Source organism: Lissotriton helveticus, chromosome 12, assembly GCF_964261635.1.
Source record: "Lissotriton helveticus chromosome 12, aLisHel1.1, whole genome shotgun sequence".
Lineage (NCBI taxonomy): Eukaryota > Metazoa > Chordata > Amphibia > Caudata > Salamandridae > Lissotriton > Lissotriton helveticus.
The window spans coordinates 6,814,032-6,830,304 of NC_136073.1; the positions used below are offsets into that span (position 1 = coordinate 6,814,032).

Here is a 16,273-nt window from a genome sequence, read left to right on the forward strand (position 1 = left end):
GAAATACTACACTAATCAAATGTTAGCACTTCTTAGATGGCAATAGTGTCACTAAAGCGCTACAGTTTAGAATTGTAGCGCTATATCGCTCAGTCCGAAGTAGCGCCAAGTGGTCGCCACTTCCAACATGGCCGTTGTTCAACGTCACTAAAACGTGCCTGGAGTTGTCGTCGGCCATGTTGGAATCAGGCATGGTTTCCCGCTGGCCTGACGTCTGAGCCGTGGCTCTAGTGAGCCGTGAGTGACGCCTGCGCAGTACCTCGTCTGCAGCAGTGCGCCTGCGCAGTAGCTTCTGTGGTCGCGGTTTGCGGACTGCGCCTGCGCAGAGAGAGCACCGGGGCAAGCATGGACGACGAGGAGGAAACCTACCGGCTCTGGAAGATCCGCAAGACGGTCATGCAGGTGCGGGGGAGGAGCTGGAGGGAGCCCCCGGAACCACCCCCGGTCACAGGAACCACCCTTGGCCATCCCCACCTGTACCACAGCCCCTCACCCTGTGCCCTCCACCTGTACCACAGCCCCACCACCTATGCCCACCCCAGCCTCTCCATCTGTGCCCACCACCAGCCCCTCCACCCTGTGCCCACCACCAGCCCCTCCACCCTGTGCCCACCACAGCCCCCCCACCCTGTGCCCACCACAGCCCCTCCACCCTGTGCCCACCACCAGCCCCTCCACCCTGTGCCCACCACAGCCCCTCCACCCTGTGCCCACCACCAGCCCCTCCACCCTGTGCCCACCACAGCCCCTCCACCCTGTGCCCACCACAGCCCCTCCACCCTGTGCCCACCACCAGCCCCTCCACCCTGTGCCCACCACCAGCCCCTCCACCCTGTGCCCACCACCAGCCCCTCCACCCTGTGCCCACCCCAGCCTGTACCACAGCCCCTCCAACCTGTGCCCACCCCAGCCTGTACATCTTTGTTACAGGAGGTGGGTACAGGACGAGGGGCTGTGTGACAGGGGGTGGTTGGCACAGGTTGGAGGGATGTGGTACAGGTGGTGGTGGACACAGGGGGGAGGAGCTACAATACAGATGGTGTTGGGCACCGAATGGAGGGGTTGTGGGTACAGGGGGTGGTGGGCACAGGATGAAGGTATTGTGGTACAGTTGATGGTTGGCCAATGCTGGGAATAGGGGGCCCAAAGGTGATGGGCCCAGGGTGGAGAGGCTGTGGTACAGGTGGTGGTGGGGACAGGGTTAAGGGGCTATGGTACAGGTGCTGGTGGGCACAGGGTGGAGGGGCTGTGGTACAAGTGGTGGTGGGCAGAGGACAGAGAGGTTGTTTCTAAGGGGTACGGCACCACCTCCATCCTGTGCCCACCACCATTTGTACCTTTTAAACCAAGCCTGTACCTCCATCCCTCCATTCTTTGCCACAGACCCTCTCCCTGTGCCCACCACCAGCTGCACTGCTTATCCTCAGTCTGTGCCACAACGCCTCCATCCTGTGCCCACCATCACCTATACCTCTTATCCCCAGCTGGCACCACAGCCTTTTCATACTGTGCCCATCACCAGTTACCCCTTCTCCTCAACCAGTACCACAACCCCATCATACTGTGCCTGCCACCACCTGTACCTCGTGTCCCTCTCCTGTACATCACTACCTGAACCACATGCAAATAGTAGCCCCAGTATCGTCAGCTTTGGCCTCCCCATATTTTTATACTCGCCAGATTCAGTCTGTGCTCCCAACAACCCCATCCTTTGCCCACCAACACTTTTCATCCCCACAAACGAGAGGTATGCCTCCCACATCACAAGCCTGACCCACTTCCAGCTTGTGCCCCTATATCCATATACTGTGCCATCAACACGCTTGTCTGTAACTCCCATAGACAGTGTGACAACCATAGACAACGTGACCAGCAACTTGCGTCTATGCCATTATATCCTAAACCGTACTACCCCCATGCTGCACCGATAATTGTAGGTGATCCGCTACTATAGACTGCCTTCCAAACATATAGACTTCCTACATTTATCTGTGTTCTTGTAGCTCAGGTAATACAAGACTACGTCAACAACTCCCAATTTTGAGCCCACGCCTCGCAGCATCACCACGCCACATACCTGTTTCTTATTTTTAGAACCTCCCATAGCACAGTTCACTGGAATTATAGGTGCACATGTATCAACATTAGGAATGGTGCTTACCTAATTGGGATTTTCTGAAAATCACAATTAGGTAATCGCTATTCCTAATGTATGAAACTAATAGATTTTCATTCAGCGATTCCTAGTGGGTTGCAAATCGACCTACCTCATTATTATTATTATTAAAGAGGTGGGTCGCAATTTGCAACCCCCTAGAAATCGCTAAAATCACCGGGATGGTTGACTGCTAAGGTCAGCAGAACACCATGACTGCTTTTCAATAAAGCAATCATTAAAAAAAAAATGCAGCCTATTTTCCTTAAAGGGAAACCGGTTGCATTTATGAGAATAAAATGAAAAGTTTTCTTAACATTTTTTAAGAGCAGGCAGTGGTCCGTGGAACCACTGCCTGCTCTTAAATGTTTTTGCCATCATTCCCAAAGTGGAAGGTGGGACCCCTTCCCATTTGCGAATGGGTTACCACTAACTTGAAGTTGGTAAAATGCGAATGTTTTGCGACCGCATTCACCATCACAAAACATTCATACATACCACTGCGATTGGGTATTTGGAAGGGATGCCCTAAACACCGCCCCTCCCAAATACCGAATCGCAAACCTATTTTGCGATTTGGTAACGGGTTACCGAATCGCAAAATAGGGTTTGATACATAGGAAAAGCGAATCAGCCTGTTTGTGAACGCAAAATAGTTTCATGCATATGGCCCGTGGGGAAGTAAAGGAGCATAGTAGGTGACAGTACAGGCTAATTTATGTCAAAGAAGAAATAAGTGCATATTTGGTGGTAGGAGTAGGCTAACTGTGTTACATTCTTTGGCTTTTTCTTCCCTTTTTAATGTAGTTTGTATAGAGTTCCCGATGCTGTTGAAAAGACAATGGGTTCTTTTAAATGTGACAATTAAAATGTTTCTTTAAAAAGCTAATCATCACCATCGATTTTTTTTTTTTTTTTTTGAGCATGGAAGCTGAGAAACCCTATTAACACTGGTGCTTCTAACTATTAAAATAGTTTGTGTAAAATATGTGTTAACCGAATCTACAAGTGCCCACTTTTTGTAATAACCTGTGCCCTTATACAATGTGATGCTGCTTTGTAATTTTCGAAGTAATTTAACTGTGGGGGTAACTCTGCCCTCACACTACAGAACATTCCCCAATTTTTTTTCCCAAGAATAAACCAATGCACACCGTCCCTTAATTAGTGATATTAACACCATCTGGGCAAAATAGTCATTTGTTTAATACCTGAAAGTAGCAATCAGCAGGTAAGAGATGAGTTAACGTTTAAGTGTCTGGAGAAGTATTACACTGAGTGCAGCATTTTTAAAATCGTTTGTTGCCAGAGCACTTTTTTAGTTGAAATCTGAAACGTATGTGGAAGAGCCATATATACGCAAATAATGTGGTAGAATTATGTAATTCTTGTATGCACCGGGGTGCTCCCAAAAGCTCAACTGAAGCCTCACACCTAAAGCGTGTGTGGCTCTCATGCTGCATTCCCTTACTGAACTTGCGCGCACACAGACACCTTCTCTGCTGTCAGCCACGACCTTCCTTGAAACTATAATCTTTGGTCCCCACAGCTCTGCCATGATCGTGGTTATTTGGTGACCCAGGATGAGTTGGATCAGACCCTGGATGAGTTTAAGGGTCAGTTTGGGGATAAACCCAGCGAAGGGCGTCCCAGACGAACTGACCTCACAGTGTTGGTGGCCCACAATGACGACCCAACAGACCAGATGTTTGTCTTTTTCCCAGGTAAGACCCTTTATACATTCTTCATTGTCCCAACTTTGTTCTCTGGTGAATCTCTTCAGGAAACTGTATAAAAAGTTCACTTGTTCTTAGACTTTTATTAAAATTCCGTAGAACATTTAGAAAAGTTGGTGTAAGAAGTGGTCACACAAAACACATTACATTTACTGTAGTTGTGACTAGTTTTGGTGGTGTTTTGATGGATGCCTCCCGCGTGTTGGTGGCCAAGAGAATCAGTGTTTTAATGACTCTTGCCCAAAGTGGTGATGGTAGAAGTATCTTTCGAATTGTTCTCATCCCATGTAGCAATGGTTGCAAAGTGCGGTTTTGGTCACTGTTGTAACTGTTCTCCTCCAGTGTTGCAGTGGACAGCTTCAGCTGTGTACTTGCAGTGGCAGTACCACCGTGTTGGGATGGTTTCTTTGATGACGCTGTTTGTGATATCCATATTCTAACGGGTCTTTCCTTCTGAGGTGATTTGTCACAGTATGGTGGTGTTCTGATAGTCCTCAAACCTTGTGATGGTGGTCTGTAGGATTCTTCAACTCAGCAGCTCTTAGCTTTCGGGAGGTGAAAGCCTACCATGGACTATATCAAGAACTTGTATTTGGCTTTGGCATAGGCCTTTGCCACTTTATTTTCTTGTGTTTTAGGGTCGGCCCTCTGGGAGCAGCATGTGCTCTCGCTTGCGAGACCATATTGTTTACAAAAAGGGCTTGGAGCTCTCCCATTGTTAACCGTTCGTTGGGCTTCAGAGTCACTCTTCTTGGACTGCATAGCCCAGGCACCACTTCCTGTCCTTTGGAGCACGGACCAAGCACCGATGGATTCTTTTTAGTTAGTGCTTCTCCACTGCTCATGCTGTGATTGAGGTAAATTTTTTTACTTGCCCGCACTGTGATTGAGATTTTCTTTCCCTGTGTTGCTTCTTTCTCCTCCCACCCGCCACTTCTGTTTTGCTTCTCCCACTCCTGTTTTGCTTCCCCCCACTCCACCCACCCTTCCCGGCCATCCGTGCTTACACATACATCTTTGCATCATTTTATCTTTGTTGCTTCCCAGTCATCTGTCATTTCCCAAAACCCATCTCCTCCCCTGCTTGCCATCGTTGATGTTTGTCCAGGCTCCCACCCGCCATCCCCTCCTTGTTAATCCTCTCCCATCTCAACAGAAGGAAAAAAGTGCTATTACTAGGCCAGCACTGTTCGCTTCATAGCTCTATTTTTTTATAACCATCTTATTCCGGACCTCGAAAAATCATAAAAAAATGTTACTAAACCTGCAGGTCTAGTGACTTATATCATCTACTCAACCTATTTGTAATGCTCTTGACCCATACACTGGTTTTAAATTATGTGAATGTGGGGAACTATTTTAATTGATGACGCCACCATTTTCTTCATTATCACATATCAGAGCACCTTCAAATATGCAAGTTAAGCATGTCTGCTGTACAAAAAACTTTTTTTTCTTTCTGAAATCATGTTTAAAAACTATCACTTTTAATAAATATACCATTAAAGCATGAAGTGGTAGCACACTGTCATATGTAATCTTTAGATTTTACATTGAAATGGCCACAAACTTTCCCACTGACACGCAGCTTTTCTGATAAAACTATATAGTGTACAAACAATAATGTTTGGAAATTGTTTTTGCATATATGTGTCATTTTCATATCACTGAGTAAAGTTTTCTGGTTTGTTTTTCTCCTATTTAACTCTTTGTTTGGATAACTCTTCTTAATACCCAAAATGTGCTTTCATAATTCCTGTTATATTTTGAAATATTTGTAATATTAATTAAGGTTTATTTATTTAAATGTTATGTGTTGGAGAATAATAACTGACATCTTCAGACAGCTTACCCGAAAAAACCTCTAACTCTAGTAAGAGAGAGAAAATAAACTAAATTTTACAAGCAGCAGTTAGTAAAAAGACAAACTGGCATTTGACCTCTTTCCTTGAACAGACTGCAAATGTGTCAAGATAAAAACAAAATTTAATGGCATCTTTATTGCTAATTCACTTTCTGAATGAACAGAACACCTGCTCCTTTCCAGCCTAAATTCACTCGCCAAATGGGACTAGTAGGTGCTAAAAATAGCTCGACCTGATAACATTTCAATTGCGAGTGGGCGAGTATATTTGTCGAGGCCTGCACCCACCTGATTGCCAAAGCCAATTGCTTGCCCCTAGGGGAGACCTATTGGCTTTGCCAATGTTTGAAGTTTGATGGCATTGCTTGCCCATTATTGTTTGTCCCTCAGCTGGAGCATAACCTCATTACTGTCTGTTTGAATGGATGACTTGTATCCTTCCACTGTTCACGTTTAGAAACAACTTTTTTCCTATTCTTTCAGCACACATTGAGGGTGTGTGTGTTCTAGCTGGCGCCCATCTCTGCTGCTTCTCGCCCCTGAACACCCTTCCTGTGTGCTCCCTGTTGAGTCCTGAATCCTCCTCCCAAGCTTGTCCTTTGCTTTCTGCACCCCTCCATGGTTTGTCCCTTCCCTGGCCCAGCTGCTACCTCTTCCATAGTTCCCTTGCCCCTGTCCTCTCCCTGCCGATTTAAACTTTTTTGTGTATTCATGCTAGTCACATTTAGATTTATTTTTTTTTAATTTTAATTTTATTTCAGTTTGCAGAACACAAAATAAAACAGTACAACAAGCGACACTTCTGAAATACAGACTACATACGGGCAGCGCACTTTAGGAGGAAGAGTCTCAACGGCAGTGTAGCATAGAGAATTCAAAGTCAAAGTCTGAATTCCAGTCAAGGAGGGCAGCCGGAGTTGAGGCAAGCTGTCTCGTGCACAAATTGCTGAACCCATCTAAAGGTGCAATGGATGTCGCATAACGGGATCAACCCTCAAAGAAACCCCCCTCCCATCCTACCCCCCGTGGTGATGACAGCCATTCACACATACAGACATACTTCTCACAATTAAAGTTGAAATAGGTGGAGCGCGCATACCGAGGAAGGGCAGACTGCCGAGGGCAATCCACGTGAAAGGAATCGGACCAGAGGGCCCCAGCGAAAGATGAAGTTCTTAAAGTTTCCCAGAAAGATGTCCGCCACTCTCTCCACACTCAGGAGTCTCCACAGTCTCGCGTGCCGGAGGGAGATCGCTGGAGCAGCTGGCGTCTTCCACGCTGTTCCAAGGGTGAGTTTAGCCGCCCCAAGGCAGAGCCAAAGAATCTGCTTGTCGGCTCTCGTTTGGTGCGCAAGGTCCGGGTCCCGAAGCCCGAGTAGGACATGTTCCAGCGAGGTAGAGATTGTGTAGCCAAGTATGTCCTTGAGGTGGGACAAAATCTCATCCCAATAAGGGCGAATGATCAGGCAGTCCCACCAGATGTGGCGGAAATCCCCCAGGAAACCACAGCCTCTCCAGCAGCGGTCCGAAGAGGACGGAAAGATGCGGTGCAGTTTGGATGGGTACAAGTACCAGTCCATCATTGTTTTGAGGTGGGCTTCTCGCAGCGCCACCGAGCGATTGTGCGCCGAGATGTCCCGCCAGAGGCCTGCCCATTCGGAATCGGTGATGTCTCTTCCGAGCGTTTCCTCCCAATGTCCCATATAGCGTGGGCGGGGCGATGCCGCTGTAGCGAGCAGCAACTTATAGAGAAAGGAGATGGCCCCTTTCATGGTGGTAGTGCGCAGGAGGAAGGCCTCGAAGGTGGAAGGTGGTCTCGTAGCTGCATCGCCCGTCCCGGCGGAGGTAGCCCAGTGGAGGAGCTGGAGATGGTGATATCTTTCAGACGGGGGGACCCCATAGTCTCTCATGCAATTAGCGAAGGTGAGCGGAACGGTACCGTGGAAAAGGTGAGTAAGTGCTCGACAGCCTCCCTCGCGCCACAATCGGAAGGGACCCTCTTGCAATGCTGGGGGTAAGGCCGGGTTGAAATGAATGGGGGTAAAGGGCGACGGGAACGTCGTCCAACGATCATCGCCTTCATCGCCTGAGACTGTGTCCCATACTTTCAGCACCGTGCTGGTGGGGGTACAGATATAGGCATTCCTGGGCCTATCTCCCTTGGGCTTCCAAGCCAGATCCCATACGGACCTACCCGTGGCACTCCTGTCCATATGCAGCCAGTGTTTTTCTGAGAGTTGCTGGGACCATTCCACAAGGACTCGTAGTTGTGCCGCCTTATAATACAGGTGCATATCAGGAAGACCCACGCCCCCCTCCGAACGCAATTGGCGCAATGTAAAAAAGGAGAAACGGGCGCGCCCGTCTTGCCAGATGAAGCGGAGCATCAAAGTTTTGAGGCGTCTAAAAAAGTCTAGATCCAGCGGAATGGGAAGGGCCTGAAAAAGGTAGAGGAACTTGGGGAGGAGAACCATCTTAATGGCGTGTATTCTGCCTGGCCATGATATGTATTTGGGCCTCCAGCGGGCTAAGTCAGCCCGTATGGACATCAGCAGCGGAGGGAAATTTGCAGAGAACAGGCCCCCCACGGTAGGTGTCAAGTGGACCCCCAGATACAAGAGGGAGCCGGTCGCCCAGGACAAGGGGGTCAAAAGCCGCACTCGCTCCATTTCAGCCGGTGACAGTGTGAGGTTTAGGATGTACGATTTCCCAAAGTTAACCTTAAATCCGGCTACCTCCTCAAACTCGGACAGGACCCTCTGGACGTGTGGGAGCGAGCGAGCAGGGTCTTCTATGGACAGTAGAACGTCATCCGCGAAGAGTGAAATCTTGTGTTGCTCTCCTGTGAAGGGGAGGCCCCGAATCCCCTCGTGCTCCCTCACCACCAACGCCAGTGGTTCAATGCTAAGCGCAAAGAGCAGAGGGGAAAGGGGACAGCCCTGCCTTGTGCCGCGGGAGTGAGAGAAAAAAGGGGACAAATGTCCATTAACGGCTACCCTGGAGCGGGGAGTACTGTAGTTCGCCCGGATCGTCGTGATGAATTTATCCGAGAATCCGAAGGCCGCCAGTGTACCAAACAAAAACCCCCAATCCACCCGATCGAAGGCCTTCTCCGCATCCAATCCCACTAGCACCGCTAGGATGCGGAATCTATTGGCCTTTTCATTCAAATGGATCACCCGACGCAAGTTATCGTGGGTCTGTCGTCCCGCGATAAAGCCCGACTGATCCGGGTGGATGAGGATCGGCATCAGATCCTGGAGGCGCCGTGCAATAATAGCTGAATACAATTTCGCATCAATATTTAAAAGGGCAATCGGTCGGTAGGAGGAGCATCTAGCGGGATCCTTCCCGGGTTTAGGAATGACCGAGATCACTGCCTCGGCCATAGAGCCAGAGATGCAGCCAGTCTCGGCCATCGCGTTGAAGAGATCCACTAGGTAATCACAGACCTCGGTGGAGAAAGTCTGATAAAAAAGGGCGGTATACCCATCTGGCCCCGGCGCCTTGTGAGGCTTCAGGGCTTTGATGGCATCTAGAATTTCCTCCCGGGAGAAGGGGGCCGTTAAGAGTTCGTTTCGATCAGCAGAGACTTGAGGTAGTGATAAGTCTGCCAGATATCGCCTTTGCGCTTCAGGATCGTGATCGTCGCGTTTATAGAGGTCAGCGTAAAAGCGGCCAAACAAGGCCGCCTTTTCCTCGTCACGGTGGAGGGGGTCCCCCGCCCCGTCTCGCATGCTCCCAATATATTCTCTTTCTCGTTTGTCTCGAAGTTGTCGGGCTAAATGTCTCCCCACCTTGTCACCCTGCGCGTAGGAGGTGTGGCGCAGCCGTAGCAGAGTAAATTCCGCTCTGTTGTTGTAGTGGGCCCTCAGTTTCCCCCGCACCGCCGTAAGGGGGCGAAGGGTGAGTCGGGAGGGGTTCAACTTATGCGCCGATTCCAGAGAGGCCAGCTCGGCTTCTAGCTCCTCCCGTTCCGCCCTCCGCAATTTATTAAGATTAGCATTTAGGGCGAGGCACGTGCCCCTCAAGGAGGCCTTGCAGGCATCCCAAGTAGTGAAGATAGAGGTGTCCGAGACCGGGTTTAGGGCCCAGAAATCTCGGATGGCCGTTCGCAATGCTTTACAAGAAGTATCATCTCGGATTAAGGCAGCAGGGAAATACCATTTGCGCAATCCGTTTCCCTTCGCCGACCAGCGCAACCCAAGGACCAGCAAGCTGTGATCTGAGACAGAGAGCGGAAAGATGCTGGAGTCGCGGACATCGCCCCGGAGGGCCTGGCTTAGAAAGATATGGTCTAGACGGGAATAGGAGCGATGGACAGCAGAAAAGAAAGTGTAGTCTCGGGAGTGGGGGTGCAGTGCGCGCCAACTACCAATCAAACCCATTTCACCAATCTTACGCTGCGTGGCTGAAGAGAACGAGCCGGCATCGGCTCTAAGAGTGCCTGAACTATCCAGGAGTTTGTCCCACACTAAGTTAAAATCACCAAGAAGAATCAAATGACCCTCAACAAAGTTCTCAATTTTTCGCAGCAGGTCCTGGAGAAAACTATTCTGCCCTGAATTAGGAGCATACACCACCACAAACGTACATATCCTTTCATGCAGCAATCCTTTGACCATCAACCAACGGCCCTCCCTGTCACTTTGCATCCCCATTGGTTGAAAATGAAGGGCCGCTCGAAACAGAAGGGCCACCCCTCTATGTTTGGTGGAGGCGGAGGACCTATAAATAAGTGGAAAGTGCCTATGCCTAAGACGGAGCTCATCCTTACGCGCCAAGTGGGTTTCCTGCAGGCCCACCACATCCAGCTGATGATCAGTCAGGTATTTCCAAATTTTTTGGCGCTTTTGCGGAGAGTTCAAGCCCTTCACATTCCAAGTAGCAATATTAAGTGGCATAGAGATAGAGTAGATTCACCCGCTCTGCAGTCATCACAACCACCCGCCTCCCCGAACCAGCCAGCATATCAGCCCAAGTCCCCCAGTCTCTCCAGTACACAGCGTCCCTTGCACCGACATCAGCACGCACAACAATCCACGCATTCCTGTCATCACCACCCGTTCGAACAACCCACCCAACCACCCCAACCCCCAACCCCACCGTCCCCTCAACAACCCCCTCCGCATTCAACACTTCTAAACCCCAACAACCCTCAAAAGCGGCCCAACCATCCCAGATCCCAACGGACCCCCCCTCAGGTGACCTCCAAGTCTCTCCCATCCCCCCTTTCCCAACCCCAAACCAAAAACAAAAACAGTGTACTTAGCAGTCCCATCGGGGAATACGTCGTAGTGGTCCTCTTGGGCTGGGGATGTGGTGTCCAGGGTGTGACCCCACAGGCCACGGTACGGGGTGTCTTCTCCAAAAGTACACTGAACCCCACGGTACCTGGCAGCCCGTGCCCCTCCGGCACCAACCGGCTGGCGGCTCAAGCGGCACCGGAGCTTTGCTGGGACGACGCCAAAGTCGCCGAGGCCACCGATGCCACTGCATCCCCTCTCTCTTGTAAGCTAGCCACACGATCAGGCCGCCCACGATCCGCGGGCGGGCCTACTCTCTGCCATGAGGAAGAACGCCTGCGTCGTCGCGGCGGCGATCTGCCAGACCCCTGCGAGGGAGTCTCATCATCCAGCCCCAACAGGTCTTTCGCCACCTGGAGAGATCGAATCTGCGCAAGCCTGTTCTCCCACCGGAAGATGATGCGGAAGGGATGACCCCACGAGTAGGAGATATTGCGTTCCCGGAGGAAGGTGGTCACTGGGCGGAACTCCCGCCGCTTCTGGAGGGTCGATGCCGCTAAATCCTGGTACAGCTGCGGATGGTGTTCTCTGAATTGCAAGGAAGGGATAGTTCGCGCCTTCCGTAAGATCCTCTCTTTTAGCTGGAAATCGTGCACACAGGCTAGGATGTCCGGGGGCGGCCCCCCACCCCTTCTAGGGAGACCGACCCTGTGCACTCTGTCCATTCTGATTTCCTGGACATCAGCGTCGTCCAGAACTTGCAAGAAAAGAGCTTGGACATAACCCCGCAAATCGCCTGCTTCACCGTCCCAGGGTACCGCCCGAATACGGATGTTGTTCCGGCGGGAACGGTTTTCCAGATCCTCCGTATGAGCCTGGAGATCCAAGTTCTGCTCCGTGAGCCTAATTATATCTTGCTGCAGCTGATGGACATCGTTCGCCACGTTCAGGTCGTGGTCCTCCAACGTGGCCACTCTCTCTCCGAGGCCATCCACGTCCCTCCGCACTTCACGGAGGTCCGACGCTAGTTGGGCGCGAAGATCAGAGATGTCCTCCTTGATAGAGGCAAAGAGTTCCGTCATAAAGGCCTTGGTTGCAGGGGCCTCATCGTCCGAATTCTTGGGTGATACGCTGGGTCCGGGTGAAAGCGGTTGTTGAGAGTTCTTTGCTGCGCCATCTTTCCCAGGCTTCCCCTTGCGTAGTGTGGAGGACATCGCGACACCTCTGGGAAGGGTAGCAGGCACCTCTCCGGTATTCACAAGGCTCCTCAGCCCCAGTGTCGGGAGAGCAGATCGTGTATCGGTTCCCCCCCGGCCGGGGTACTCCAAAAGGCAGGTCTCAGTCCGTATCTCAGGTGTCCGCCTCTGGCACTCCGCCTCTGGGGGCTGCGCCGCCGATTCCACTGCTAGTGCCCCAAGGGCAGGGGACCCCCCGTGCTCACGGTCCCGTCCTATGTCCGGCCCCGCCGCGGCCAGGCGGCGCCGCTCAGTTCACCACACACTACTAGAGTTGCAATGCTCTCCAGCCGGCCCCCAATGAAGGTCACCTCCGTGACGGACCGGCACCGCAGGGCACAGATGTGGCGCAAGCAGGGGGGCGCTGAGTCTCCTCCGGGGGTCCCCCCCAGGTGCTCGAGTCCCAGGGGGCTGCTCTGCAGCAGGGCCGTCCCAACCTCCTGGGCACGTCAAGGATGCGGTGGGGGAAGATAGCGCTGTTGCTGGGGCTCCTATTGGCAGCCGGCCCTCCTCCACGGTCTCCACTCTCCGGCCACACCGCACATCCACCCTCTGCTCGGAGCCGCTCCCCAGGGCCGCGGGGGGTAGGCGCTAGCCCAAAGGTCTGGAGTCCCCTCCGCCGCAGTTCCACCTTCACGTCTTCTCCCTCCACGTGCTGCGCCCGGGGCCCGAGCCCGCCAAGCTCCCAGGGCCCGGGATCACGAAACTCGAGCTGCTAGGGAGGGCGCTCCCCCGTCTCTCCGCTCGGCTCCCCCGCCAGGTGGCAGCCCGACAGGGCAGAACGCCAAGAACCTAGTCTGCCGCGGCCCCTCTCCAATGGGTCCTCACCGCCTCCTCAGAGCAGGGAGCCCGGGTCCCTCAGTTAGCCCAGGCCGGGGATCCCTAGGCCGCAGGCTGCCAAGTCTCCGCTGCTCCCTTCCAGGCCCCCGCCGGCTACTAAATCAACCACGCCGTGCAGGGGCCCACAACAGGACCTCGCCCGGGGAGCTTGCGTGGCCGGGCGGCCCCGTGCCACAGATCAAGTTAGAGGTGGCGAGGGGGCAGCACCGCGGCCGCCGTGCTTGCTGGTCCCAGCCGGCCTCTCTAACCGGCACCTGTCCGTCGACCGCCGCGGGGCTCCCAAGGCGGCTACTTCTCCCCAGGCGTGTGGGCAGTGTCCGGCAAGCGGCGGGGTGAGAGCCGAGAGCTCCGAGTCCGCCGCGGCTCTACGCTGGTGTCTGTGCCGCGCCGCCGCAGAGCAGGAAGTCCGGCCCCTCTCCTACGCGAGGCCGAGGCTCGCAGGGCCGCAGTCCGCCGCCGCACCCAAGACCGCCTCCAGCCAGCCTCCGCTCTTGGTCGCAGGACCGGACCCTACCCCTCCGTTCCGGGGTCTACCGCTGGCCTCTGGTAGTCGAACAGCACGCCGCTAAGTATGCTGAACAAGGCTAAGCTGGGTTCGGCGCCGGAGGGACTCGAAAGAGCGTCTCACTCCGTCGCCATCTTGGCCACGCCCCCCCACATTTAGATTTTAAATTTACTGATCCATCTCATCAATATATTTAAATAAGCATTTGCAATTCAATAGGTCTCTTATTTACGAAAGTTTGAGCTATTGGCACTGCAATAGCTTAAAGTCTTGCAAATGTGAGACCTAATGCATTGCAAATATTTGTTTGTTTGCTAGCGCCCTTGCGGCAGTTTCATATTCATAGAGACCGTGCCCCTTTCTTTATACAAGCCGCGTCTAAAAAAGGGCCGTGGCCAACATTAAAGTGAAACTGCGGCATGGGGTGCATGTGACAAAAAAAACATCTGTTCGTCAAGTTGACAAACAGGTGGCTTTTTGTAAAAGCGCCCATAATGCGCTTTTACTTAAGTAGCGGCCGCACACCTTTCTTTAGATGTGGCTTGTCTAAAGAAAGGGGTGCAGCCTCCATGAATGTGAAAGTGCGCAAGGGCACTAGTAAACAAACAATAAATAAGCGCAACCCCTATACATAAAGCTGACCACACTGGTAAAATAAATAAACACTGCTGCCAATAGTAAATAAAATAAAAGTGGGCGGCGTGCTGCGACGTAGTGGGTGGAAAAGGGGCAAATCGTTAAACAAAGTAGTACTTCCAGCCAAGATAAAGCAGACCATGTAACAAGAGAAGTAAAAGGTCCAGTCGTTATGGGAGGTAACAAATGCAGACAAGGCGGTACCAAGGAGGGACTAATAAGCCTAATAACGAATCGGAGGCCAGCGTTTATGAAGGACAATGACACAAGCCAATTAAAAATATGGACGGTGAGTATGCAGGGCTTCAAGTCAATACCCCAATACTGCATGCATTGCAGCAGTGCATGCGCTGCCCAGGCTTGACCAAAAAAAGATGCCTGCGTCCTTTTGTAGGCATGTGCGTCATCATGCATGTGCACAAATACGAAATTTTGTAGTCGCGCCATTGTGTGTCATTGGCTTTGCTAATGATTGTTTTTCCATGGTGGTGGTCACACGATCTGGTGATGGTCAGCCTTCAGTACTGATGACACTGGGGGTAGCAGTGGTCTTATTGTTCCTCTGCTGTATGGCAGTAACTTTCCACTGTGAGCTGGCTGTGGTAGTGATGTTCAAAGGTTTCCGTGTCCTGGGTCAAAGCCCTTGCTTTGAGGTCAACCATACCTGCTTAGCACTTGATTTAGCTAAGGGTACTCTAGGAGCCGTTAGTCGGTCGCTGTTGTGAAACCTTTGAATGAGAAGATTAGTCTTGTAGTTTCCACACATCTTATTGTTCATAGGGTGGTGTGGAGGTTCTGCTAGATCAGTCAGCTTTGAGTTTCCCACCAGTTCTGAGTAGGTGTGTCGGTGTGTGCTGTCGTTAGAGCTGTCAAACGTGTTGCTTACAATGTGCACAGAATGGGCTTGGGTTTTGCTTCTTTTTAAAATTGTCTTTCTTTGGTCAGACTCTTTGAGCGTCTGGCCTGAGACTTTGTCAATCATGCTTTAGCACAGCTGAGTGAAGTAATCTCTTTGTAACTGCTTTTGAATGTTTGAGTGTATCCTTCCGCCTTCTTGTCAGTTGTGCTTTGAAATGCATGGGGTGCAGTGATTTCAGTGGTATCACCAGATTCAGGCAAGTATTTAGTAAACGGAGAGGCTTTCTTGTTAAAGCAGCCTTTCCTTTAAAAGCAGCACATTTACCACATTTATTTATTTATTTGCGGGTTTGTAACGCGCTTGAATAAACTCCCGGAGGAGTATCTCTGCGCCTGGGAGCAAGGAAACAAAGACAGAGCAAGAGTAGAATCAGATGGATCTAGATCTGGTTTCTAAACAGCAGGGTTTTGAGCTGCCTTCTAAATTTTAGGTGTTCTGAACATTGTCTGAGAGACAGAGGGAGCTTGTTCCACAGTGATGGTCCATAGAACTTTGCCTCCGTGTCTGGCCTTTCTTGCACGGGGCACCACCAAGAGAAGGTGGTTGCTAGATCTGAGAGATCGGGTAGGGACATATGGAATGAATTTGTTTTCCAGGTAGACGGGCCCTTGTCCGTTTAAGCTTTTATGTATTAAACAGCATATTTTAAACTTTGTTCTCTGTCGGATTGAGAGCCAGTGTAGTTGGTCCAAAAGAGGTTTGGACGCAGTTCTCGGAGGGACATTCAGGACCAGGCGGGCCGCCGTGTTCTGGATTACTTGGAGCTTGGCCAGCACTCTCTCGTTTGCAGAGAGTAGCAAGCCGTTACAGTAGTCGATCCGACTTAGAACAAGAGCCTGTACCAGAGTTCTCCTGAAGGAATCTGGGAGCAGGGGAAAAACTTTGCGCAACAGGCTAATAGTGTGGAAACAAGAGCCTATGACATAGTTGCTGTGCTGTTTCAGCGAAAGTTCTTGATCCAAACGGATCCCCAGATTTCTAACGACCTGCTTTGGTTCAGGAACTGTTCCCAGGTCGTGTGGCCACCAGTCAGGAGTCCATAGCATTTTAGCCTCCCCGAACAGCATGACTTCTGTTTTACTGACATTGCACTGAAGGCAGTTAGAGGACATCCATTGTGCTACAGCCTTCATGCCTG

The 16,273-nt window shown here is 51.4% G+C and overlaps 1 protein-coding gene across 1 annotated transcript in view; it reads left to right on the forward strand.

The window, feature by feature from the left end:
• The first annotated feature begins 249 nt into the window (after positions 1–249).
• The window catches only part of POLR2E (RNA polymerase II, I and III subunit E), a 38,239-nt gene continuing 22,215 nt past the window's right edge, over positions 250–16,273 (forward strand). Inside the window, exons 1-2 of the mRNA XM_078669520.1 lie at positions 250–402; positions 3,705–3,879. Coding sequence (XP_078525646.1) covers positions 346–402; positions 3,705–3,879 — 232 coding nt within the window. The 5' untranslated portion in view covers positions 250–345. The remainder of the gene's footprint in view (positions 403–3,704; positions 3,880–16,273) is intronic.